The 19,974-nt window shown below is 60.6% G+C and overlaps 4 protein-coding genes across 5 annotated transcripts; 2 read left to right on the top strand and 2 right to left on the bottom strand.

The window, feature by feature from the left end:
- The first annotated feature begins 78 nt into the window (after window positions 1-78).
- Window positions 79-7,180, top strand: UBR1 (RING-type E3 ubiquitin transferase). Of its 2 annotated transcripts, XM_047982568.1 has the most exons (2): window positions 79-6,627; window positions 6,704-7,180. In XM_047982568.1, exons 1-2 carry the CDS (start codon window positions 395-397, stop codon window positions 6,969-6,971), a joined length of 6,501 nt encoding a protein of 2,166 aa, XP_047838534.1. In that variant the 5' UTR covers window positions 79-394; the 3' UTR covers window positions 6,972-7,180. The 2 variants fall into 2 exon arrangements, with proteins under 2 accessions (XP_047838534.1, XP_047838535.1); XM_047982569.1 differs by having other exon boundaries at window positions 79-7,180.
- Window positions 7,181-7,361: 181 nt separating this feature from the next.
- Window positions 7,362-10,000, top strand: NPL6 (chromatin structure-remodeling complex subunit RSC7). Its single transcript, XM_047982567.1, has 3 exons — window positions 7,362-7,668; window positions 7,891-8,950; window positions 9,048-10,000. Exons 1-3 carry the CDS (start codon window positions 7,614-7,616, stop codon window positions 9,520-9,522), a joined length of 1,590 nt encoding a protein of 529 aa, XP_047838533.1. The 5' UTR covers window positions 7,362-7,613; the 3' UTR covers window positions 9,523-10,000.
- Window positions 9,722-11,245, bottom strand: JDV02_001623 (uncharacterized protein). Its single transcript, XM_047982566.1, has one exon. The coding sequence runs from the start codon at window positions 11,100-11,102 to the stop codon at window positions 9,894-9,896; it is 1,209 nt and encodes a 402-aa protein (XP_047838532.1). The 5' UTR covers window positions 11,103-11,245; the 3' UTR covers window positions 9,722-9,893.
- A 1,486-nt stretch (window positions 11,246-12,731) lies between these two features.
- On the bottom strand, window positions 12,732-13,257 carry JDV02_001622 (uncharacterized protein; the record flags this gene model as incomplete). Its single annotated transcript, XM_047982565.1, has 3 exons — window positions 12,732-12,772; window positions 12,883-12,969; window positions 13,173-13,257. 3 exons carry the CDS (start codon window positions 13,255-13,257, stop codon window positions 12,732-12,734), a joined length of 213 nt encoding a protein of 70 aa, XP_047838531.1.
- Window positions 13,258-19,974: the final 6,717 nt, after the last annotated feature.

Below are 19,974 nucleotides of genomic sequence, written 5' to 3'. Positions count from 1 at the left end.
GAGCTGACGTCGGTGCTACGGAGGGGCACTTCAGTCGCTACACGGCCTACCCCCAACTTTTGTTTGTGGTGACTGCGATGGCAACAGTCGGCGCCTACTCTTCAACAACACCAACAACGGGGCTCGCCGCGGCCGCACTCGACACAAATCCCCAGTCCATTCTTCCAACACCCCTGAGCATCCTGACGCTCAAAAAAGGCCTGTCTACCCGCCCGTCGCCACGGTAGCCGGCCTGGTTGCAGCCTAATCCTGTCCATCCGCCACCCATTCGCCGTACCACCTTTTGCGGGAGCTCGTCATCCCCACCCTCCCGCCTGTACGTCTTCCGCGTTGCCCTCTCGCAGTCCATCGACCCTTCTTCCCATGTCTCCGACTGCATCATGAGGACGTGAGAATGGAGAATTCGTTATCGACACAAGAGCAGCAGCTCTGCCAGCTCCTGGCAGATCTGCCAGCCAGGTTCGGCTATCGCTACAATGAGGAGGCCTCGAGGGAGCTCCTGACGAGCTTGTTCTGGTCGCTGAGCGGTGGGAACCCCCAAAACATGCGTCTTCTCTTCCCAGCCGGCAGACCTTCAGAGAGCCTGAAGCTTAGCGACGCCCAGGGGGCCGTTGAGGGCGCCGAATACACTGACGCGGCCCGCGGGAAGCGATGCGGCCACATCTTCAAGCCCGGTGAGGCGTCCTACATGTGCCGGACCTGCGGCACCGACGAGACGTGTTGCCTATGCAGCAGATGTTACGAATCGACCGACCATACCGGCCACATGGTCCGCATCCATATTTCGGTCGGCAACAGCGGCTGCTGCGACTGCGGCGACGATGAGGCGTGGAAGTCACCGCTCTTCTGCACGATCCACTCCGACATGACCAAGGGCTCCGCCAAGGGCAAGGAAAAGGAGGCCGCTGGCCTGCCTGAGGAAGTTGTCTCGAACCTGCAAATGACCATCGGTCGGGTGTTCGACTACATCTGCGACGTCATATCATGTTCTCCTGAGCAGCTCCGACAAGCCAAGACTCACGATAAGATCATCGAGGACGAGCTCAAGTCTCGCCTTTCCTCGAAATACTACGGGGTGGAAGCAGAGCCGTGCGGCGACTTTGCTTTGATCCTGTGGAACGATGAGAAACACACAGTTCAAGAGGTCCAGGACCAGGTGGCTAGGGCGTGCGGAAAGTCAAGCGGAGACGCGTCTCGCGACGCCTGGGAGACCGATGCCGTCGGGCGAAGCATCTTGACATACTCGGACGATGTTTCCAAGCTTTTGCAGATGGCCAAGATCATGGAAGCGATTCGCGTTACCGTCACGATCCGGTCAGCCAGAGACACATTCCGCGAGCAAATGTGCGGCACTCTCGTCGAGTGGTTGAGCGACATCTCTGGCTGCAGCGTGGGCCACGACAGTGACATACTCAGACAAACTGTGTGCGAACAAGTTATGCGTCCCTGGCGTCAAGGAAGCCTCGCGACCCACACTATGGGCCTCATAGACGACGAGGACGAAGATGATCGGGACTTGGATAGCCGAGCCCATTTCCACAACGTGAACCCACGCTTCATCCTAGCACTGCAGCGGGCTGCGGGAAACAGGGTCGACCTGGAGATAGTCGGCGGCACCGTTCTGGATATCGACGACGATGATGACGATGACGACGACGACGATGACGAGGAGGATGACGATGCGGACATGGACGATGGCGAAGACGACACCCATTCCGCTGCCAGCTCTGTCGCCGGCGAAGATGAGGACGAAGACGAAGACGTCATGATGGTCGATGCCAGGGGGGACGTGGCGGACTTGGGCATGAACTGGAGTCAGCCTGATCAAGCCTTGGAGGAAGACGAGGCGACCATGGCGGGCTACCCGCCGCCGCCGCCTCCCCCTCCTGTGCAGGCGCAGGCGTCAAACCGGGAACGGGACGGCACACCATCTGATTCGGACACGGCGGAGCCGCTTATTGCACCCGCGATATACGCCAAAGCCAACGTGGACATTCCAAAGACACCGGGCAAGACGGAAAAAGTCACACCCAGACCCGGCAGGTATTGGATCGAAACGCCAGCAGTCTATACACAGCGCGAGAATGTGCCTCCCGCCGAAGACGTTTTCCAACGAGTCCGGCTCGATTGGCTGCTGCTCTTTGATTTGCGGATGTGGAAGAAGGTCAGGAATGACCTCCGAGCCCTGTACATCTCAACCGTGGTTTCGATACCAGAATTCAAGCGGGTCTTGGCGCTCCGTTTTGCGAGCCTATACACCATTCTGGCGCAGCTTTACCTCGTAGGCGACAGAGAGCCAGACCACTCTATCATCAACCTATCCCTCCAGATGTTGACGACGCCATCCATTACTGCCGAGGTTGTCGAGAGGGGAAACTTCTTGAGCAGCCTCCTGGCAATCCTTTACACCTTTTTGACTACCCGACAAGTTGGTCATCCGTGGGATGTGTCCCCCGATGCCGTCCTGGCCTTTGAAAGCGGCTCTGTGACGAATCGCCGAATGTATCACTTTTATCAGGACCTCAAATATCTCTTTGGCTCGCAGCATGTTCAGGAAAGGATCAGATCCGAGCCGCGGTACCTCATGCAGTTTCTAGACCTGGTCAAGCTGCACCAGTGTATTGGACCCAACGTGCGCGCCGTGGTCGAGCATGTCGAGTACGAAGCCGACTCATGGATTACGGCCTCCCTGGTGACGCGCCAGATCAACCTGCAAGCGCGGAATCTTGCCGAGGCCTTCCGCGACTGCCCGGCCGACGATATCCATCACCTTCAGCGCGCCATCCGCTTCACTGCGAAGACGGTGATTCTTAACTCCATCGGGGCGGAGCGGGCCCGGTTCAAGCAAGGGGAGATCAAGGATGAAGTCAAATTCAAGACCTTGACCGACTTTGAATTTGACACGGATGGGGCCTCGTACGAAGTCGTCAGGTTTGTCGTGGAAAAGGACCCCATTAGCTTCCACCACGCCCTGCACTACACGCTCTCGTGGCTCGTCGAATGTGCGCGCTCGCTTCCTGCGTCGAACCTGAAGTCCCTGATGAGCTTCACCGTACAGGAGCTGCGGTTGAAGCCGCGCCTGATGGGTCGACCGCAGGTCCCGAAACTGGAGCAGGATCCGGAGGACCATCTCATAGCCGCCTTTGACTTCCCGCTTCGCGTGTGTGCGTGGCTCGCACAGATCAAGGCCAACATGTGGGTGCGGAACGGCATCAGCCTGCGGCACCAAGCTAGCACCTATCGCGGCGTTGGTCAGCGGGATGTGTCGCATCATCGAGACATATTCCTTCTCCAAACCGCCATGGTTGTCTGCAACCCCAGCAGAATGCTCGCATCTATCATTGATCGCTTTGGGATGGATGGATGGGTCAAGGGCTTGTTTGAGCTCAAGTCGGAGGCGCAAGACGACGCCCAGCACCTTGATGTTGTCGAGGACATGATCCACCTACTCATCGTCCTTCTCAGCGACCGAACATCGCTGATTGCCCCGGAAGACGAGCCCAACGCAAGAATCCTCGCCGTGAGGCGGGACATTATCCATGTCCTGTGCTTCAAGCCGCTATCGTTCAACGAGATTTGCAACAAGCTCCCCGAGAAGTACCAAGAACAGGAAGACTTCCACAGAGTCCTGGACGAGATGGCCACGTTCAAGCCCCCTGAAGGGGTATCCGATGTCGGCACCTTTGAGCTCCGTCACGAGTTTATCGACGAAATCGACCCGTACATTGCGCATTACAACAAGAACCAACGCGAAGAATCCGAAACGGCCTACCGGAAGAAAATGGCCAAGAAGACCGGCAAGGCTATAGAGGATATTGTGTACGAGCCAAAGCACCGCCCGATTCCATCCGGCCTCTTCCAGAATCTCGGCCAATTCACCGGCACCGGTATCTTTGCGCAGGTCATTTTCTACTCCCTCCTGTATCCGCTCGTCGCACAGAAATTCACCCCCACGGTACCTTTCACGAGGCTGGAGACGTTTCTCCAGGTCGTCTTACACCTTATTTTGATCGCGATCCTCGAGGACAAGACAGATGACAGTTTCGTGGCAACAGATGGTCAGACCTCGTTTGTCCATCTTGCCCTTACAAGACTTGCGCGCAGCAACTTCCTGCCCGAGGCGAGCAATTCGAGAACCATTGTGTCGCTGTTGCACCTCATGTCCACCAAAGACGAGTTCAAATCTGTCCATCCCAAGATTGCGCTCGTGCTCAAGCGCTTGAAGCAAAAACGACCGCAGTCCTTTGAGATTGCGTTCACTAGCCTGGGCGTCGCCGTAGACCGCATCAACACTGCGTCGCCCGCGAACACCTCGGCCGAAGAAGAACGCGAGCGAAGGAAGAAGGCCGCGCTCGACCGCCAAGCTAAGGTTATGGCACAGTTCCAGGAGCAGCAGAAGCACTTCATGGAGAAACAGGGCGGCATTGGCTGGGGCTCTGACCTTGATGACGACGACGACGACGGAGATGTCATGGAGCAGACAGAAGAGCGCAAACACAGCTGGAAGTACCCGGCCGGAACATGTATCCTATGCCAAGAAGAAGCGGATGATCGTCGTCTATACGGAACATTCGCTCTTGTCAACGAAAGCCGCATTCTCCGACAGACAAACTTTCAAGATCCCGACCTCGTGCGGGAGGCATCGCAGACACCCTGCAGTCTTGACCGGTCAGCCGAAGACATCCGACCATTCGGCATCGCCCATGAAAATCGGAAGATGGTGGAGAAGCTGAACCCGCAGGGAGAGGTGTTTCTTGCTGAGCGGCAGACCATCGGGAAGGGCTACAAGGGCAATTACTCCCGACCTGGCCCCGTAGCCAGCAGCTGCGGGCACATGATGCATTTCCACTGCTTCGAGATGTACTACGAGGCCACCGTCAGGCGCCACGGCCACCAGATCGCCCGGCACCACCCGGAGGACACGCGGCGGAACGAATTCGTCTGTCCCCTCTGCAAAGCGTTGGGCAACTCGTTCTTGCCGATCGTGTGGAAGGGTCTGGAGGAGTCGTACCCGGGATATCTCCAGCCCGAGAGCACTTTTGCTGAGTTTCTGGAAAAGCAAATGGGCTCGGCATATTGGCTAGGGGGAAGCAAAGCTCGGGAGCTGGACGACCCTGGCATGCCTGAACTGAAGACGCCAAGCGTTCCCGGCAGTCTCGTTGAATCTCTAGAGTCAGCACAGCCCGACTCCGAAGAATCACGATCTTGGACGAGCATCTTCCCGTTTACGTCTAGGTCGCAGGCGCAAACACCATCCGCCCCTTCGGTCATTACCAGCGCGCCGATGGCCAGCTCTGGCGGCACCGGCGAGAACGAAAGGGACACGACGACAAAGGAAGCGATGGTCAAGGACCTCATGGTTGCCTACCAGCGCCTTCGGGACACGCTGCGGGTCAACGGTCTCCAAACAAAGCACATCATGGATGCGAAGCTCGACTACGGGTCTGACCTGCACTCGTCCGACACATTGATACAGACTGTTGGCTTCACGATCTCGTCCGTGGAGCTCCAGCAGCGCGGCGTGGAGGCACAGGCGGGCGTGACGTTGCTCCAAAAGATCCCCGAGCAGGTCTTGACGCACCTGCGGATCCTCTCAGAGACTGCCTCGTCGTACATGCTTGTGGGAAGCCGATCGTATGACGTGGACAACTTGGTCGGAAACGAGTTCCGCAAAGACTGCGAGAGACAGCACTGCCAGCTATTCATGTCCCGCTACTTTGGGGCAGGATCTCCTGACTCGGCACGGCCAATCGACCTATACCCAGCGCTACTAAGCATGGATCCCTTCGTCTTCCTAGTGGAGTGCGCGTACGGCCTCGTTCCCGATCAAAAGGTGGACATTGCACACCTGGTTCAGCTGTGTTACCTGGCGGAGCTGGTGAAGGTGGTGTACCACATGGGCCGGAACGCCCCCGTGGCCATGTGGCTGGGGGGTCTCAAGAATCGGCACACCAGGGACGCGTCCATCAACAACTTTGCCGACTTTGCTCTTTTCGTGACCGAACATGGAATGACGTTCCACGCGGCCAAGGGTGCTGACGAGGTGGACCACGGCGAAAACGTAGGCTTTCAGCAGCCAGGGGTGGACACGCTGGAAGGTTGGTACACGTTTGTGAAGAAGTACGCGCTCACCTTCCTGCGCAAGACTCTGGTCTTTCTCTACGTCAAGTACGGCGTGGACTTCAACAGCCACGTGTCGCCCATCCCGGAGGCGGACGAGCTGGACCGACTCACGGAAGCACTCCACGTACCGCCATTTGACGAGATGTGCGCGTCCCTGACGCACAACGCATCGGCGTTTGGCTGGCCAGACACGACGCGGGATCTGGTGTCTGGATGGATCAAGCACCAGGCCCTATGCCCTCGCAAGCTGGGGGACATGAACGCGTCGGCCGTGGTCAGCCATCCGGGCATCTTTGAGCTGATAGGACTGCCAAAGACGTACGACACGCTGATCGAGGAGGCGACGAGGAGAAAGTGTCCGACGACGGGCAAGGACCTGACGGACCCGGTGATATGCCTGTTCTGCGGGGAGTTGTTTTGCAGCCAGAGCACGTGCTGCCAGAAGCCGGACCTCGTCAGTGGCGAGACGACGAGGATTGGCGGAGCGCAGCAGCACATGCGCAAGTGAGTGGCGGCCACCCGAAGATGTTGACGAGAAAGTCATAGAGTGAGAGTGCTAACTTGAGACGCGCGCGCTCAGATGCCAGCGGAACATTGGGGTGTTTCTCAACGTCCGCAAATGCTCGGTTGTGTACCTTTTCCGGCAATCGGGTTCGTTCGCGGCGGCGCCATACATTGACAAGTACGGGGAGACGGACCCGCAGCTGCGACATGGGCGTCAGCTGTTCCTGAACCAAAAGAGGTACGATTCGATGATACGCAGCACGGTGCTGAACCACGGGGTGCCGAGCCTCATCAGCCGCAAGCTGGAGGCGGAGATCAATAACGGAGGATGGGATACACTATGATTGTCTCGGATGGGGATGTCCGTGTGATGCTAGACAGAGGAGGACGGAGATATCGTCTAGGTCAGGTCTGTAAAGGCCATGCTAGAAAGGCGACGAGGTCCTGTCAAGGACGACGAGGACATGGTGTGTTTAGGAGTACTGGCGCGTATAAGCGCAACTAGGTGGGAGACGGCCTGGGGAAATGGAAATGAATATTTGTCAATGACGAGAGGCGAGCCTACATCGGGTGCCCGTGCGGGAGGCGCAGTCGTGAATATGCAGTGCTTGATGCAAGGCACGAAGAGCTGGCTGGCACCTTTGTTGGTCTGTAGTTAGAGACGGTGCCCGTTTCATAGGTCCAATGATGAGTCGCGAATACAGTGCGCTGATACAGTGCACACCCGCAGACGGCACATTGTGTGACAGGCCAATCACAGGCGCATGGGGGCGAGCCTTGCGGCAGGGCGCGTTGGGACCGTGTGTCTGTCTGACGACTGCGCAGCTCAAAGCTTCCACTCCGGCATCGAGGGACGCTGACGACACCCATCCTCGCTCTTGTGTGACGGAGCCGAAGTCTCCCTCCGTTGCGTGACGAGCGGTCATTTTTTTCGACACGGAGAGGCCTGTGTTTTTATTCCCGCGGGCGGTGGATCACGCTTCACGATGCCCGGGCGACGATCTGGCCGCGCTGCCGCCCGAAAGGCCGCGGCGGCTCTTGGTACGTTTTGAACCTCACGCTGTCTTTGACCAGTTTTTGTCCCCTTGCAACTCTGCACCAGCAGCGCAGCACGCGCAAAGCCACCCCTCCACATCCTCTGCAAGCCGCCGTGTGTCGCAAACGCAACGGGCGTGGCCATTTTGCATCCCACACGCACGCGCACCATGGCGCCCAAGGGCAGGATCCGACTGAGGCTAACGCGCTCATCTGGCGCCGCCGCAGAGAGCACCCCCAAGCGCTTCGCCGACCTCGAGGATGAGCCCATGGCCGATGCCGACGCCGATGCCGACGCCGCTGCTGCCGCGGACAATGCCTCGGAGCCCGAGGAGCCGCCCGCGCAAGACGACAATGACGACGAAGACGAAGACGCTGCCACCGGGCGCAAGGGAGCCAATCTGGCCGACGACGATGACGACGACGAAGACGACGACGACGACGCAAAGGAGGAGAAGGAACCCACGCCGCCGCCCCAACCCGTCATTCGGAGAAAGCGGCTGGGCCGGCCACCCAAGAACAAGCCCCCGGACTGGGACCCCATGGTCACCGTGACCGAGGACACGCCCCGGCGCAGGGGCCGCGGTGGATGGAGGGGCCGAGGAGGCCGCAAGGGAGGCGCCCCTCCGCCCAAGGCCGAGCAGGTCATCGACGCCGAGGGCACCGTCGCCGAGATTGTTGACGACGAGTGCGTCCTGCCCGACGACCCCGAGGGCGAGACCAAGGTCGACAAACTGGGCAATCTCGAGGGCGGACGCGAGTATCGTTGCCGCACGTTCACCGTCATGGGCCGGGGGGACAGGCTCTACATGCTGTCGACGGAGCCCGCCCGGTGCGTGGGCTTCAGGGACAGCTACCTCTTCTTCACCAAGCACCGGAAGCTCTACAAGATCATTGTCGACGACGACGAGAAGCGCGACATGATTGAGCGCGACATCATCCCGCACTCGTACAAGGGCCGCTCGATCGGCGTCGTCACGGCCCGCTCCGTCTTCAGGGAGTTTGGCGCGCGCATCATCGTTGGCGGCAAGCGCATCCTCGACGACTACAGCGTGGCCCAGGCCCGCGCCGAGGGCGTTGTCGAAGGCCAGCTCGCGGACCCGGACGACCACTTCGTCCCCGGCGAACCCTACAACAAGAACCAGTACGTGGCGTGGCACGGAGCCAGCGCCGTCTACCACACCAACGTGCCGTCAGTGCCGGTGCCGAGCGGCAAGCCAGAGTACAAGAAGCGCAAGGTCAACGTCAACGACACCAACTGGATGCTGGAGCATGCGCGCGAGGCGAGGTATGCCCGTTCCCCCTTCCCTCTCTCTCGGGCCCCCGCCATCGTCCCATGAGGGACCACACCGCTTCTGAGGAAGTTCTAACATGTTCCAATGCAGCATATTCAACTCGGGCATCAACGCCATCCGCAGACTGAACAACGCCGGCGTCTACGACATCCACACCAACGTCATGCAGTACCCCGCCATCATGCAGCCCACACTGGCGCGGGTCGAGCAGGTCGCGCCCGAGGACGAGGACTCCACGAGGGGCAGCAGCCGGTTCCCGCCCGTGTCGGCCAAGGTGGCGCGCAACTTCATGGTCACCGACACGTACTTTGAGAGCCCGCCCGCCGGCGCCGCGCCCGTGGCCTTGGACGCGGGCGACTCTGCCGACTTTTTGTCGGCCTTCAACGGCCTGTCCGCCGTGTCCGACGACATCAAGGACCTGCTTCCGCCCGAGTGCCGCCAGGCGTTTGACGCGGCCATGGGCAGCAACGCCGAGTGGAAGTCGCGGTGGGGCCCGGAGAGCAGCACAATGGCCCGGCGCGGCCCTGTCATCGACAAGGCCATTGTTCCCTACAGTATGGGCTGAGACGACGAGTCGGGGACACGGCCCACGGATGGTATGCGATGGGATGGGATGGGAGCGAGGGATGTATCTGTATGCTCTAATGTATGGGTCGTCGTGGGCGCGCGCGAGCGCTCACCACGCACGGAACGGCTAGGCGCGGATGGCGTTGGGCATGGCTCACTCACGATTGGTAGAGTCCGTCAGCAACGACGGCGATTTACACACACAAAGGATGTTCTGTTATTTTTTTTCCATCAACGGGGACTCTTGGCATGTGGTTGCTTTCACACCGTGGCAACACAACCAACACACCTGTCAAGGATGTGCGTTCTGGCTAATTGGCATACAGAGGCCTAGTCGCGGTATTTCATACATCTTCTACCCACACCCACCTACACCACCTCCCATTCTACCCCGTCGAGGTCCGACGGCCGGTCACCCCGAAAAGCCTCCCACAGGCGCTGCTGGGCACGCATCGCCTCCACCACCACGGCCCCCGTCCCCTCCTTGCGAGACGGACCGGCCGCCGCGGCAACGACGGCGCCGTCCGGCTCGACGTCGAGGAGGAGGTGCCGGGCGGCACAGACGTCGATATAGTCTGCCTCGGCGAGGAACGCGGCGAGCGCCTCGTCGTCGTCGGTGGAGTTGGTGGTGGTGCTGGTGGTGCCGTCGTGCGCGTGCTGGTGCGGCCGCTTGCTGTTGTTGTTGTTGTTGTTGCCGCCGTGGCGGCGGTGGTCGCGACTGCGGACCGTCAGGGTGTACGGGGGCGTGGCGGCGGTGTCGTGGGCGATGGCGTCGAGGGTGAAGCCCGAGCCGCGCTCGTGCTCGTCGTCGTACAGGAGGCCCATGCGGTAGAGCTCCCGCACTTCTTCATCGACGTCATCCCCCTCCTCCTCCTCCTTGTCGTCATAGTCGCCGTGCTCGCCTTCGTCTTCATCGTCGTCTTCTACACGACGCTGTTGTTCCTTGCGCTGGGTCTCCATGACCAGCGGCGGCAAGGCCACGGCATCATCGTCGGCAGCAGCGGCGAGGGCGCGCCCCTCGCGCAGCTCGTCGACGCGGTCCATCCAGGCGTGCGGCGGGGAGGGGAGGTAGTCTTGGGCGAAGGGGTAGCGGTGGTAGACGCCGCGGCGGTAGCGCTGGGCGAGGAAGCGGCGGGCGTGAGGCGAGGAGGCGGTACGAGAGCGGGGGCGATGAGCGGGCGCGTCGCCGCTACCCGTGGTGTCGAAATCGAAGATGGCGGCGAGGACGAGGGCGCGGCGGCTGCGGAAGCCGACCGGGCAGGGGAGGTCGACGAGGCGGGTGAGCTTGTAGTTGGACCAGCCGAACGTCTTGGGCCGGTAGACGGGCGAGTGCGAGAGGCGGGCGAAGTAGCGCTGCGTCTGCTGCTGGTGCTCTGCGGAGGGGGGGAGGGGGATCAGGACGGAGGAGGAGGAGGGTGATGATGGTGGTGGTGGACAGTGATGGGCGGGATGGTGATGATGATGATGATGATGATGGGTGGGCATGACAGTCGGGCTGGCGAGATGGGTGGAAACAATAGTAGTAGTAGGAGGAGGAGGAAGAGGAGCAGGAGGAAGAGTAGTGGTATGTCTGGGCATCCGAGAGGGGGAAAGACGGTTGGATGGACGGAACGGGAGGGGAGCTTGCGATGGTGGTGGTGGTGGTGGTGACTGAGAGCTTGCTTGGGACGGGCACCTTTATGGACAAGCAGCGAGGAAGCTGATATTGCGCACAAGCAGGCAGAGGGGGGGGGGGGGGGGGGGGGGGGGGGGATACAGGGAATAGAATGGCTACCAGGTAGTCGACTGAGCTACAGGCGGGCTGCACCCGAGAAAACGACGACGTCAAGCCATTCTCTCCATGTCCTCCTCATCTCGCAGTAGAGCAGCAGCAGCAGCGCCCGCCCGCCCGCCCGCCTGACGCGAGGCAGATTATCCCATCTTCCCTACTACGTACCAAGATGTGCGGCTGTAGGCGGGCGTTGAGTCACACGGGCTGCTGCAGCTGCTGCTGCGCCTCGTGTAAGTCATTCTAGTTAGCTAGTTCACGAAAAGGAGTCATCAACCAGGCCAGGTCCTCTAACACCCCCCCAACTCTTATTTTTTACGAAACACGTCCACGACGATGAGATTGACTCACTCGCGCCATCACCTAACTACAAAATTGAAAAGGAAAAAAATAACGGTTACCTTTTGTAATTAATTCCGAGGGGTGCTTTGTGGGAGGAGGAGTGTTTATCTGCCCTAGCGTTTACCCCCCCGCAGAGAGAAAGAGGGGGGACATAGACGGCGAGCGAGCATGTATGTCCTGGCTCGAAAGGAAAAACGAGAGGGAGAGAGGGAGAGTTGTAACTTGGGCACTACCGAAACGTAGAGATATCATCACCCCCGAACTCGAGGGTCTTCGGCTGTACATATCCTCCCCCCCCTTCAAAAGACGTCTACGTCAGGGACACAGGCTTCGCAAGCCTGCCTTGCCGTTGCTAGCCATGTGATGGGACATGGCAAGGCCGCCCAGCCATCTGCAACCGCGTAGCGAAGTGTCGCTCGCTGGCTCGCTCGCTCGTCGCCTCGATGCGCTCTCTGCTGTGGCAGCTCGAGACACAAACAAGAAAGACAGGAGGGCATATGCGCGAGCTGGAACCGCCAGTCAACAACCGACAAAAAAAAGGACGTCATTCACGGACCAGGCAAAACATCTGCCGCATGCTGCAGTGCAAGGCTTTTTCTGTATGCTCTTTACAGATTTTGGTACACTGGGCACGAGGCTATATACCATCGCGCGTGAACTGCTGCCACCAAGCTCGCTCGCCAATTAGCAGCCCCCTTCCGGCCGCAGACAACCCCCCGTGCTTGGTGATTTCCATCCATCGTCGTGGCCAAGGCGTGGTCCTCCTCATCCTCCCCTGACATCCTCGACCGACCCCCCCCCCCACCACTAGAGTTCGCCTCAGCCGCCTCGCCCATCTCCGTGTCAATGCAGGGTCACGGCCCACTGCCTCTTGCCCTCATGCCCACGCGCCAGGCAAGCCGCGCTGCTGTTCAGCGCATCTGCGCGTCCCCCCGCGGCAGACCTCACCGAAACATCGCACGTCGCCCCATCTTTACCGCGGACGGTTCATCAGATCGTCCTCGGGTCCATTATCCGCTCTGTCGCCCACGCGCGTTTCCCTGCTATTTATTCCCTGACGCGCGCCGCCGTCGCCGCCGCCTCCGACATGGAGTCGTTTACGCGGCACCGACGAGGATGTTGTTGATGGGAATGTGGACTAGAGTTTCGCCATCAGTTAGCACACCAGAATCTCTCAGATATCGGACAGCGCATCCGCGCAATGTCCGTCCGTCACGGAGAAAGGGGGCGCCAACAGCGGGCACGTACTCAGCTTGACGACGTAGCCCACGGTGCCCATGGTCAGGAAGCCAATGGCAATGGCCTGGGAGATCTTGATGAACTCCTTCTTGTCGGCTAGAGGAGCAGGAGGAGCAATGTCAGCATCATTCCCTCCCCGCGGGTGCAGCTAGCTGGCTAGCCAGCTTCCGATCCGTGCCTCTCCCCGTCGCTCACCTCCTCCCCATCCCGAGGCGGAGTAGAGACAACGAGACGCAGGACAGGGAGAAGGAAACAGGGCAAAGGCTCAGGGTCGGGTCCTGGCGGCGGGCCGGACTCACGCTTCTGGCACTTGTTGATGAACTGCACGCCGTCCTTGAGGAACTCGCGCGGGACGTCGATGAGGCCCTCGACGTTGTCTGCCATTGCGACGACGGTGAACGGCTTTTTTGTGTGCGTGCGTTGGGGTCTCGGTCTAGCGGATCGTCGCAGCAGGTGACAACGGCAGTGGGCAGCGTTCGAGGCGGAGCTGCGTGGGTTGTGCGCGTGGTCAAAGGCGTCGTTCGTCGTCGTCGTCGTTGGGGGAAAAAGGAGCGTCGAGTAGGTAGAGGAGCCCACAGGTCAGTGTGGCCAGATCGATACAGCAGCGGGTGCTACCAAGTTGCTCCAATTGCAGCAAGCCAGGCCCCTGCCAGCTTAACGTGCCACGTCGCCTCCGCCAATCGAGCTCGTTGCCCCTGCTTTTGCTCTGCTCGACCTGGTCCGTGCCCCCCTGGCGGGGCCATTGAGTGTGGTCACGTGCGCCGTAGTCCCAGCCAGGTAAACTCGACTACCCTACACCTAGGCTACGTCAGCGAGCTCACGCGAGATAATTCACTCTTTCGGGAGCCATTTGGCAGACGCAGGTATTCATTCATTCGTTCGTTCGGCGGCAGGGCAGCGCGGGGTGACACAATATCGCCTGGCGGCTCAGCTGTGCCGCAATTGAATTTGTCATTCAGGTCGTACTTGGCTGGCTCTCCCAGCAGCGTGTACGAAGTACAGGACCTCACATAAGATTTGGCATATGGCAGTGAAGAAAGGGCATGGCAACGACATGACTATCCTGGAATGTGGCACCAGTTCATAACAACATCGTCATCTAGTACCTGTCGGGCCTGTAGTACGTGAGGAGTACAGTATTCTCAAGCGTACGTAGTCATGACATGCCGCAGTTGGCGAACCTGGTGTGCGGCCCAGGGTGGCGACCGAGATGTTGGGCCTGCCGCACGACATCCGTCTCAGCCAGCGCCGCCGCGCTTGAGGCGGCCCAAGACGGCCTTGAGTTACCCGGTGCTGCCGAGGTGCAGCGAGACTCGCAGCATGATGAAAGCAAGCAACAACCCATTTGTTGCCCCGCGTTGGCTCCCAACGTGGACGGATGCTGAGCTTCGGATCATGGCGGGCGTCATGAATGAGCGCCGCAAGAGACTCGTCAGTTCAAGAGGCCCGCAGCTGCAATCCCGATCCGTCCGACTGCAGCAGCCACGATGCCATCAGGTCGCACGGCAGCCAGGCGGCGTCGTCACCAATCATCGCCTGACGGATCGGCCTTCATGTTGACTCAACCCTTCGCCGAGTGAGTGGCGACGCCTGTGTAAGCCTGCTTCGTCTTCAGTCAGAAACCAAAACCAGGCGGCAGCCCCAACCAGACCAGGGCCTGGGATATCAGTAAAGGCAGAAAGCCACCCGCCATCACCATCCACTGAATCGCAGCGACACGCACACGCGAAGAAAAAAAAAAGGTGCAACGGACCTTGCCGCCCATCGGGCGCACCAGGATGCACCCCCGAGTCTTTCCCTCGTGGCCACACGCACTGCGTGGATCATTGTCATCACCGTTCCGCCCTTGGCAATGTCACCGCGAGGCTCTCTGCACAAGTCTCGACACGGCCAACCCCCCCACAAGATAATGCGTGTCCGCGTGGGATGAGAGGAACCGGTCAGGCAAGCATCAGGGACCAAGGCCAGGCCAGGAGGCCGGGCTAGACAAATGCGGGAAGGGGTCGACGGAGATTGATGACGCCCGGCGTCCGCCCCGACTCCAGATCAAAGGGGGTCCAGAAGCAGGCGGTCAGCGGCCATCAGCCAGTTGGGGTCGTCGTCGCGATGGTCCAAAGAACCCAAGTGAGGTGGCGGCTGTGAGACACACGACCCATCGTCATGGACCTGTTGTCGTCGTCGTCGGCGGCGGTGGCAGCCAAGGCAGCATCCATCCATCCATCCGCGACAGCACAGTACAACGTACAGTACAGTACTTTGCACAGACTTGCGGTTAGTAGTTACAGCTTGTCGACAACATGACAGGCTCAGCAGGTGTCAAGCGTGGCATCGTGGCTGGCCAGCGACTTGACTTGCCTTGGCAATGGCGCGCAGGACTGTCACCCCCAGCAGGAAAGCCACCAGGCAGGTGGCAGGCAAGGCATGGCATGGCAGCCTGGCAGGCATTGCAGGGTCCCGGGAGATGCAGCCCCAGAAATGAAGCCCGGCTGATTTCGAACCCCCTTTCTTCGCCGGCTTGGACGCACTCGACCAGTTGCCGCAAGACAGCCAGCCAGCCAGCCAGCCAGCCAAGGACGGGACCCTGAAATTGCAGGCAGCGGACGCACTAAAAAGGGCACGCGGAAGGTGTTCGTCGGCTGCGGTTGGGGGGGTCCCGTCCTTGCGTGGCTGGCTGGCTGGCTGGCTGGCACGCATGGCTGGTTCGTCAACCCCCCCCCCCGGGGGCCGAGAGTTCCCGCTCGCCCTGACGGCGTTTATTATTCGTACCCATCGATAGCACTGGTTGTAGTACTGTGCTGTACAACGTGCGCCAGCGTCTGCTGTCATGTTTGCGTCTTCCAAAAAAAAAAAAAACGCTCGGTACGAGACTCCGAGCTCCTCTCCACGGCCTCGTGATGCAACGGGGTCTCCGCACAGCGGCGCCGACGCCAGCGTTGATAAACTGGGAGTTGGAGCTACGAGGCGCCGGCAAACACGAGAAGGGCTCGCTCCCTCTCGGTCGATGCCGCCGCGGAAAACAGCACATGGCGGCGCTATGCACTTGGCGTGGGCCCGGCCCCCGGGACTGCGTGCGGGCTTGCCAATGCTGCACCGTCAATTGGTCGTCGGCGGTGAACGGATAGCTGCCCAATTCTCTCCATTCCGTTCCGGATTGCCACGGCGCCAATGGGGCACCGCGTCTTCTCTTTCCATCATCGACTGGGCCGTCGTCGGTCCGCCGTGGCCGTCGTCCGATTCACGGCACAGTTCTACACGCAGCCATGCAGCCATGGATGGCCCCGTGCGGCAAATCGTCAGTTACAGTACCACTTCCCAGTCCAGTCTCCTTTGACCCGTCGTCGTCCATGGAAGAAGAGGACCCCCTCACGCCGGCTGGCTGGCCCTGCCGATGGTCCGTGTACCAAATTAGTTAGGTATAACTGTGCCTTGCAAATGTCATGTTCGGATGGACAAGGTGCCGTCCGGACTCGCTGGCTCGCAAACTTCAGGTGCGCCTTCACTTGAAGATCAAAATACCAGTGGTGGCCACGCATCCCGAGACAATTAACCTCGGACATGACGGACAGCGCCGCGAGGGTCCCCAATTTCCCACCCACCGCTGGCTGGGGGTAGGGAAATTTGTCGGGTTCCACAACAACGACAACAACAACAACAACGAGCCAGCCTGGCAAGGGAGCCAAGGGGCCCTCCTTTACCTTCGCATATCAAACTCGGAAGGTCGACGGGAGCTAGAGCTGAAACTGGACCGTGGAAGCGCACATTGCGCTCCGTTGTGGCTGCCAAATGAACATCGGTCGGTCGGTCAAGCGCTTCAGGAGCCTCTGTGTGTGTGTGTGTGTGCATAAATGAATGGCCCACATCCCCGGCCCCATGGTCTCGTGAGAGATTGTGACGATATTACTCAAATGGAAATGCAAACCCTCACGTACGTCGAACATGGGGTCCCTCCTTGAGCAGCACGACCACATTGTAGCCGAGCCGGGGCAGCCAGGGAGCAGTCGTGTCGGCGGCGGCGCTACGGCATGGATGCGAGCGTTGTGCGCCGGACACGGTCTCGCAGTGGATCTGAGGCATTTCTCTCCGCCTTCTTCGGCGTCTGAAGCAGGACATGGAGGTGCAGCGCCGTTGCAGTGCATCACGTTTTGTTCGCGCGTCGTGCAGCCCGTCGGTTCGCGACAAGGGTCATTTACACGGTCACCTGGATCGTGATGCGTCAGTTTCCAGCACCAGGCCGGGACAGCGAGCCTGGAGCCACGTCAATATCCATGTGCTAGTATATGTGCATGTATGTGTATCCGACCCGGCCCTGTGACGAACCACTGAAGCACGGGGAAGGCTGACTTTTGTTGCGTGCCTCTGCTTGACTCGTTGAGGCGGTTCGGTTGACCCATCATGCGCTCGGCTCGCCGCGCTCAGTCAGACGCAGCAGCACACTCGTGTGTGTGCGTGTGTCCTGTGGCCGTTCCTGACTGATGCACCTTGTTTGTCGCCGGCCGATGACATGGCGATCTCCTCGGCCAGGGCAGGGCGCGTCGATGATGGAGCGTCTCCGGTGCAACACCGCCACGCACCATCATTTGCCTGCGAGAACACCCTCGGGCCCGCCTTGCTATGAGCTCTGGCCGACAACGTTGGGTGCGCTAGGTTGAAGAGGGAAGCACACGCTAGTTACTCGAATGGACGCGACTGCATCAGGTGTGGCGAACCCAGCCAGCTCGGCCGCTGGGGACCTCCAAGTGGCACCCGGCGGACGACATGGCCGCGAATGGTAGTCCAGCAGAGCGGCCTGCAGGACGCCGGCCGCAGTACGGAGTACTCAGTAGTTAGCTGGTTTCTGCACTTGGTGCTCTTGGCCTTCGGTAAAAGCGAATGGGCACGGCCCTTGGCCCTCAGAAGTGGGTGCGGTCGCATGTCCGCCCCAAAGGACCAAGTTACAGTAGGAAAGGGTATACCGCACGCCTCCGCGGTGTCTCCGCCTACCAGCAACGTGCAGACTTTTTTTTCTTCCAAGCCGTCGTTCGAGAACAACGTGGATGGTGCTGCCCCAGTGAGGATCCCGCCGGACCCTTCCACTGCCGGGTTGATTGGTGTCCGGCAAGATTAGCTGGCTGGCGGGCTGGCTGATGACTGACTCTCGGACACGCGCCCGTCTCCGTCATTGATTGATTCAAGCGTGCAGACACTGGACTGGCTCGCACCCACGGCCCCTTTGCCACGCCCTGCGTTTGCGTCACATCAGGCGACTAGGCGGCCTTGCTGTTGCTTTGGCCTTCCGCGTTGCCTGCTCTCGGTCCTGGTGAGCACACATTCCCACCAGCCGCATCGAATCGCCGTGGACGTGGGCGTGGCCGCCGCCGTAATGCGGAAGAACTTGTTTGCCTCCCGGCCGACTGCCCCCCGTACGAACTAACGTAGCAGGTGCCTGGTGGTGCGTCGGAACCGTTGCAGAAAGAACCCTTGCTGGGGCTGCGAAGTAGTTACAGGACACGCCGGACCAGGAATCGTCCGCCGCTGCCTGGGCTGGTTCGTTTGACTGTGATGACAGTGTCATCGTGCCCGTCGTCGTCCGTCATCCAGGGTTTCTATTTTCGATTGGATCAAGTTCTGGAGTTATCATTGTCTCGCTGGTTCGTCAGCAACACGGCCGGATGACCCCATTCAAATGACGCGTGTTGGTTCTTCCTCATCTGCGAAGCGGCCTGTCCGGTCCTGGGGCTGGGTCGTCAGGCTCCAGCAAAGATGCCGGTGGCGACAAAAAGGATCGACCACGCACGCCGCCGGCGAGGCGGGAGAGGTGACGTCGGCTTGTGTCCAGGACCGCTGGTGCAACCCATCAGTTCATCAGTGGGCGACGACGGGGGCCGAGAGGGGGGAGCTCCCAACAAGGCGGTGGCGAGCGAGCGAGCGAGCGAGAGCTCCACACACATCTCCTCTCCCACTTCTCCTTCCATCGTTGCTTGCCAGCCGCCCGGGCCCATTGCCAGTTGCAGGTCAGGGTCATGTCCGGTGACGCAGGCAAGAGCGTGCAGACAGCGAGGAAGGTCGGTAGGTATGGTAGGTGCGCTGAGGTGCAGCAGTGCCCCAGCCGCCCGCTCGTGCCAGCCATGCCCTGCCCGCCTAGCACGGCCCAGCCCAGTGGGGAGGCAACCTCCACTGGACTGGGCATGGGCTGGCTTGGCTGGGTGATGGAGGCGCATGGTGGAGGCGAGGCGCTTGTCGGAGGCGAGGAGGGCACCTCGCGGCAGCAGACACCCAGGGGTCACGTCTGTCTCCTGCCCCGTCAGTCCGCCCAGTGCCAGTCTCTCTGTGTGTGGCCAGCACAGTGGACGAGTGGAGGCTTTGCAGGGCCAGGCCTCACAGCCGGGGCAGCCCCCCCTCCTCCTCCCCCTCCTCCTCCCTGGTGATGGCTGGCCGAGCAGCCTGCACCAGCCAGGCTCCGCAGGCACAGGCTGCACACAGACTGCACAGCACAGGAGGCCATCGGCCAGGACCGTCCAATGGCGGCGGCCCTGGCACACCATGACTTACAAACTGCTCGAGTCACCCCGTCACCCCGTCACCACCACCATCGCCCCCCGTCACCCCCCTTCCCAGGAACACGCTCGTACCGGGGTACTTGTCCCGCGGCGTTTACGGGGTACGTACCCCAGCACCTGAGGCATTACTCCCGACCACGTCCAATAGATGCCCGCATCGCCTCGTCTTAAGCGGGGCTCTTGCTCCTCCTTTTCAGCCTCCCCCCATTTGCGCCAAATACACAAGGTACCGGTCCGCACATGTGTACGGGCCGGTCGGTACCTGCTGCCAAAATGGTGCGGCCACCCACGCCCACCCGCCAGAGCACCCGACCTGACCTGAGGGATGGGGCCAGAGCCACCGCACGCCGAGCCAAACACAAGCCCGGGAGGGGACCGGGGAAAGGAAGAAAAAAAAGAAAAAGAAAAAATCATCCCAGGTACCTGTCGGCGCCGTGGCCCACCCCTACTGCACCACTGTACCCTTACCCGTACCCGTATCCCGCGCCCGTACCCGCCATGGTGGTGCCCTGCCCTGTTGTTGTCCACTGAGCACACCCGGCTGTGCCGCCCGTAGCCTTCATCA

This window comes from Purpureocillium takamizusanense, chromosome 1 (genome assembly GCF_022605165.1).
Source record: "Purpureocillium takamizusanense chromosome 1, complete sequence".
Classification (NCBI taxonomy): Eukaryota; Fungi; Ascomycota; class Sordariomycetes; order Hypocreales; family Ophiocordycipitaceae; genus Purpureocillium; species Purpureocillium takamizusanense.
The sequence above is the reverse complement of the archived record's forward strand: the minus strand, read 5'-3'. Positions and strand labels throughout refer to the sequence as shown.

Coding starts and splice junctions, on each gene's coding strand:
- JDV02_001623 (XM_047982566.1), bottom strand. CDS start 11,102: ATGCCCAGACATACCACTACTCTTCCTCCTGCTCCTCTTCCTCCTCCT.
- UBR1 (XM_047982568.1), top strand. CDS start 395: ATGGAGAATTCGTTATCGACACAAGAGCAGCAGCTCTGCCAGCTCCTG. Junction 6,628..6,703: donor GCGCAGCAGCACATGCGCAA/GTGAGTGGCGGC, acceptor GCGCGCGCTCAG/ATGCCAGCGGAACATTGGGG.
- NPL6 (XM_047982567.1), top strand. CDS start 7,614: ATGCCCGGGCGACGATCTGGCCGCGCTGCCGCCCGAAAGGCCGCGGCG. Junction 7,669..7,890: donor AAAGGCCGCGGCGGCTCTTG/GTACGTTTTGAA, acceptor GCGCCGCCGCAG/AGAGCACCCCCAAGCGCTTC. Junction 8,951..9,047: donor GAGCATGCGCGCGAGGCGAG/GTATGCCCGTTC, acceptor GTTCCAATGCAG/CATATTCAACTCGGGCATCA.